This window comes from Diabrotica undecimpunctata, chromosome 1 (genome assembly GCF_040954645.1).
Source record: "Diabrotica undecimpunctata isolate CICGRU chromosome 1, icDiaUnde3, whole genome shotgun sequence".
Lineage (NCBI taxonomy): Eukaryota > Metazoa > Arthropoda > Insecta > Coleoptera > Chrysomelidae > Diabrotica > Diabrotica undecimpunctata.
Genome location: NC_092803.1, coordinates 191,687,437 through 191,692,857, shown reverse-complemented (window position 1 = coordinate 191,692,857; position 5,421 = coordinate 191,687,437). Strand labels below are relative to the sequence as shown.

Here is a 5,421-nt window from a genome sequence, read left to right as displayed (position 1 = left end):
CTCTGCTCCAGGACAAAAGAGTGTCCTACCACCTACCAACTCGTTTGCCCGAAGCTGTTGGTCAGCAAGTGGGGGATTGCTTATACCGGCAATCATGCGGTGAATTACCTGTTGATCCACGGGAGCTATTTTATTTCCCTTCTACCCACCGGGTCGGGCATTCCCCTATCCGCTACTTGGGGACGCGCTTTCTAGGTTCTCCCGAGAGAACCATTCACTTCAGTCTCCTTAAATGAAATGGAGATATTTTTAAAACAATATAAGATGGTCGAAGCGTAAATTTGTACTTTTGCATGCATGAAGATAAGCCTCTAACTATGTACTTTATATGGGATTATATACTTATGGACTTATATACAGCTCTTTGTTCCTCCTATTTGGTTATCTACCTACTTGCATTTTCCCTAAGTAATATTTTTGTTTTCAACTACTTCTTACTTTATTTCTACTACATTATTGTTTATTTGTTTCAGTCTTATAATACTTTTTGATACAAATTATTTTCTTTAGAAAAGAAAACTACAAGATTTTAAATTTTCATATTCTTGGCTGTGTCTTTAAAGGAATATATAATTTGTTGTTTGATAAATGAAAAGATTATACAAAAAGACAAACATTTATCGTTTATTCTTGACTTAATACATAATATAACAAGATCATTATAAACAAAATGCCGCAAAATACTATTTTCAAAATTTGACGAGACCATTTACAAAATTAAAAATGTATTGATTTTTAATTACATATATATGTATATATAAAATAACAAAATATAATATACACACTTTCAGGCCTTTATTTCAGTTTTATATGTTGACAACAGTGATGTAAGAGTAGTAAATTCGAGCATGATGATGCTACTAACAATGGGGAATATGTGCTTGAATTATCGTGTATATTGTTTGCATTTCAGATCATCAAGATTCCGACCAAGAAGAACAGGACAGATACAACATTCTCTTGGATATAATGAGTCTTGTACATATAGAGAGACTGCATGTATCTATTTAAATAATTAAGGAACAAGACAAACATTTGGTTAAAAAAACATCTAATAAATGAGATCAGTTGTCAGCTCTGCCTCCTTCAGTTGATAAGCATTAACTCCAGATCGTAGGAAGTAACTTTAATTCTTCAGCTTTATTTTTTTCTCTTTTCAATTATCTTTGCTGCCATAAGCTGCCACTCTGGTGATATTTAGTTATTTCTTGTACTATTTCTTGATCTCAGCAAAGAAATACCTGCTTTTCGTAACCAAACCATTATCTTGGTCTCCCAACCTCTCAATTTGCACCTGGGATTACATATATCTAAGAAAATATAACTAAAATCATTAGAACCTCTTAAAATATCATGCCAGTGGGCAGGAAGTACTTTGTTTTCTTCAATTCTTAATATTTACTAAAGTAATATGTGGCTAGCTGTTTATATATGTTTGTTTTAACAAACTATTCCTTATTTCTTTCTTAGTACTTAACTTAGCATCGAAAAAAACTAGAAGCATTTAAAAAAACTTCAGTGCCCTGGAGAAAAATTGATACAGCAAAAAGTAAGAGATTACTCAAGTCATATTATATGCAACAGATAAAAAGAAGCAGATGATCTCTTACTTAAACAAGTCTAAATGTATATGATATCTGACATAAAGAAGCATATAAGTTGCTCATACAGGTTGGGTTGCTGATATTTGTCATGTCTTCACACTTTGACAGAGTTTTTTAGATCCAATATCTGCATAAATTTATGAGTTTCAGAAAAATATAATGACCAGAATAAGAAAAGAGTTAACAATAAAGCTTTAACAGTTTAAAGTAAATATTACACAAAAAAAGATGGGTTCCATGTCTACAATACAAACATACATACAGACATACACTGTGTCAATTGATGATCTCTAAAACTTCATAATATGAAGGTTATAATCAAAAATCAATTCCATATACAACATAAGCCCTTTATTTGCAGTTTTGTGATTTGCAGATTTACCTATTGACTATGTTTTTCCTGCAAAGAGCTTTGATACATTAAACATAATGATCAGTCCTGCATATCTATTAAAAGTCCCCTCAGTGTCCAATAAAATATAAGATTGTAAAAATGTATTACTAAATAATTCTTCCATTGCACATTTTAACTAGAAGATGTAGTAACAGCTCCACTTAACAACTGTTGAGCTGATTGTGCTGCTATATGAGGATCAAAAATAATAGGTTGATTAAGAAAACCTGACAGAGGCGGTGGAGGCAGTGAAGAATTAGGAGTGGTATGTAATACATTTGTTGGAGCCCCACTAGATTGCATTTGGGGATATGAATACACAGGAACTGTGGTCTGTGTTGAAGGTTGGGCTGGACTAAAAGCAGGGTAATCAGCGGGATTATACATGGTTGGAGTAATAATAGGTTGGGGAGATTGTAGTGAGACTTGAGGATGTATGACTGCCTCTGAAGTTACAGGATTCTGAGGATTAGAAAATTTATTCATATCAAATGATGGGATATCATTATTTGCTGGAGGGTTTTGGAAATTCATGTTGAAATTCGGAATAGATGAAGGTGCTGGTACATTTGAGGTATAAACTGTTGGGTCCTGTTGAATTGTGCTGGCAGCTGTAGATAAAACATTACTAACATGACTTTCTTGGACTACTTGTCCAGTTGCCTCCAAATTCAAATTTTCTGTTTTTTGAATTAAAGTTGTAATGGGTTGAGTGGTAGCTGGACTAGCAGACTGGTCATTAGATGGTGATATTGTTGGAACTTGATTAAATATAGTTGTAGTTGGAGGAGGTTGGATTGCACTGCCTCTTACAGGAATTCGATGTAAATATCCATAACCTATACCACAGCCTAGCATACCATCACCACCCCACTTCGAATTTGGTGTTATAGTTACATCTCGACAAGTATCATCATCAGAATTATATACATAAAACTTCAAAGGAACTCCATCATGGTTCTCTATTAAATTATATAGATCTTCACTCTCATGTAATATAGAATCTGCACCTATGATGTAATCTGAAAATGGTCTAAGATTTGCTAGAGATGCTGGTGAATTTGGATGTACTTCCAGAATGTGCCATACGATTTCTTTGGCAACATCAAAGGAACAGAATTTTATGCTTACTCCTAAATAGCCTTGGCCTCCCCATGTGTCGCTTGGTACGACTGTCACAGTTCTCACGCTTTGAGTTTTATAACTGTAGATGGTTAGTGGAAGTTGCTTTCCTGTAATAAATACAGAATTAATATTAATACAAAGATTTTATTATTTTGTGGGAGATTTCCTTTTAATTTAATATACTACTGAGATTAAAAATGTTAACAATACCTCTCGAACAATATTTGGAGATGAACTCTGTGTGTGACAACAATTCAAATTAGGTAAACCAAGAATTGGTCCTGCATTTTGAAGTAACTTACCAAGGCATTGGATCAGAGTTGCAAAAACAAAGCCTAGGTTGATTAAAAAACTGAAAATGACAGATTTTAGACCTCTCTTAAGCGCCTAAATATTGATTTATCATTGAAAAAACTAGTTGTTCATCTACACCAAGTAATTAATTTTACCATATTATCAGTTGAAACAAACTCACAATCTTTGTTTTTTATAACTTAAGAACTAAGCATTGCTTCTGTTACATTTGGAATGAAACCAATGGCCTGAAAAATTTGACACTATTTTTGCTAATTTTATCACCAGAAAAATATTGCCTACTCTTGAAACTACTGACAACAAAGACATAATAATAAAGACAAAATAATACCATATAAGACAGCTATAACTACCAAAATAGGAACCATAAAGAATTATGATGTACAAAAATACTTAGCAGTAAGGTTCACCCAAGTGAAGACAGATTCCATGCATTCCATAATTCAAAAGTATCTTAAGAGCAACAGAGTCAACATACCAGAAGATTATTGTGAAATATGCCAGTGCCTGAGCAAGTATTTGTCCTGGAAAGAAAAAAGGTGATCCAAGAGTAAGTATTAGCGATAAAAGATAGCTTCCCTTATATGAAAATTATCCATTTGATTTTAGCTTGTGGATACACCAGTTTAAGAAATTAAAATTAAAAAATGGGAAGGAAGTATAATGATCTATAGGGTTTAAAGAATATTTTAGCTGATGAATACCATGCTTTTTATGATGATTTGCTGCATGAATGTGTACAAATAAAAGTGAATTTTAATCAAAAACCTTATATTTATATTAACAATTATTTTCCAGTCAAGTCCTGTATTAAAAGTTTTAATAAAATTCTACATTCACATATGGAAAGTCCCTATAAATGTAAAAAAGTAATCTGGACTATAAAATCTATATTTGAACATACAAATCCATTACATGGGACCATATTTAAAGTTATTGCTATTGCAAATCAATAGAATGATATTTTATCTTGATCATTATAGTTTTTATGCTCTCTTGCAAAATATGTAATAATATACTTGGCAGAAATACACAACTTATTAACTGAGGAGGATATATAAATTTATGTGATATATTTAGTAAGGCATTTTAAAAAGAATTTTCGAAAGTTTTAGTTTATGAACCCTATTTTTTACATACATTCTTCTATTTTGTAATAATTAATGTACTCTTTTGGTTTATGAAGTATTTTCTATGTAATGGAAGGGTGTAACCAAAAACAAAACAAGTAATTACTTACCTAGTCCGTTTTTTAGTATCGTCCTAAGTGTATCATTTTCTCGATCTAGCCGGGTGCCGTTAATAGATATAATAAAATCAAAAAATGGTTGAAGTCCTGCAAGACTGGCAGGAGAATTTTCTTGGACCTAAAATTTTAAAATATTAATATAACATTTCAAAACAAACTCACTTTAAAAGTACTTTGAGAACGTGATATCCATCTGTTCCGCCGCCGGGAACATCTACACTTTCAGAGTTTCCCATATTTTTTTAATAAATTACTTCTAAATTACGTGGCACCATAACCCAAAATTTACCATGTATCAACACAACACATATCTTTCAAAAATGTTGACAAATGGTTTGACAGTACTGACGTGTTTATTTCTTGTTTTTTTCCACGTACACTTTCTAATTGGTGATGGTCGAACAAAGTATTGTTTTCCTTTTTTAATTTTATCGTCTTAAAAGAAAGGAACTAATAACCTTGACAGATGACATAGGAAGTTAAATCAATTAGAAAGTTGAATTAACGGTGGCGACTTGCCGTCTATTTACCGAGTCAAAAAATATTATGAAAACATGAAATGAAAAACATAGTGCATACAAGAAAGAAAATAAATTTATAGATCACATTACTACATGCTGTCATTTTAGGTTCTAACAAGCCTAATATATTGTATTAGGTACAAAGAGGGAAAAATATCAGTAAACTCCCTCTATAACGAACACGGTTATTACGAGGTTTCGCTTATAACGAGG

At 32.1% G+C, this 5,421-nt stretch overlaps 1 protein-coding gene across 1 annotated transcript; it reads right to left on the bottom strand.

Moving 5' to 3' along the window:
- Positions 1-604: 604 nt before the first annotated feature.
- Grasp65 (Golgi reassembly-stacking protein 2) lies at positions 605-5,028 on the bottom strand. Its single transcript, XM_072520901.1, has 3 exons — positions 4,861-5,028; positions 4,679-4,805; positions 605-3,230 (listed from the first exon to the last, which is right to left on the bottom strand). Exons 1-3 carry the CDS (start codon positions 4,921-4,923, stop codon positions 2,131-2,133), a joined length of 1,290 nt encoding a protein of 429 aa, XP_072377002.1. The 5' UTR covers positions 4,924-5,028; the 3' UTR covers positions 605-2,130.
- Positions 5,029-5,421: the final 393 nt, after the last annotated feature.

Bases quoted from the DNA above. Each gene is read 5' to 3' on its own strand.
- Grasp65 (XM_072520901.1), bottom strand. From the start codon at position 4,923: ATGGGAAACTCTGAAAGTGTAGATGTTCCCGGCGGCGGAACAGATGGA. The intron at 4,806-4,860 runs GTACTTTTAAAG...TTAAAATTTTAG, and splicing joins ATGGATATCACGTTCTCAAA to GTCCAAGAAAATTCTCCTGC. The intron at 3,231-4,678 runs GTAAGTAATTAC...TATTTATTACAG, and splicing joins GATACTAAAAAACGGACTAG to GAAAGCAACTTCCACTAACC.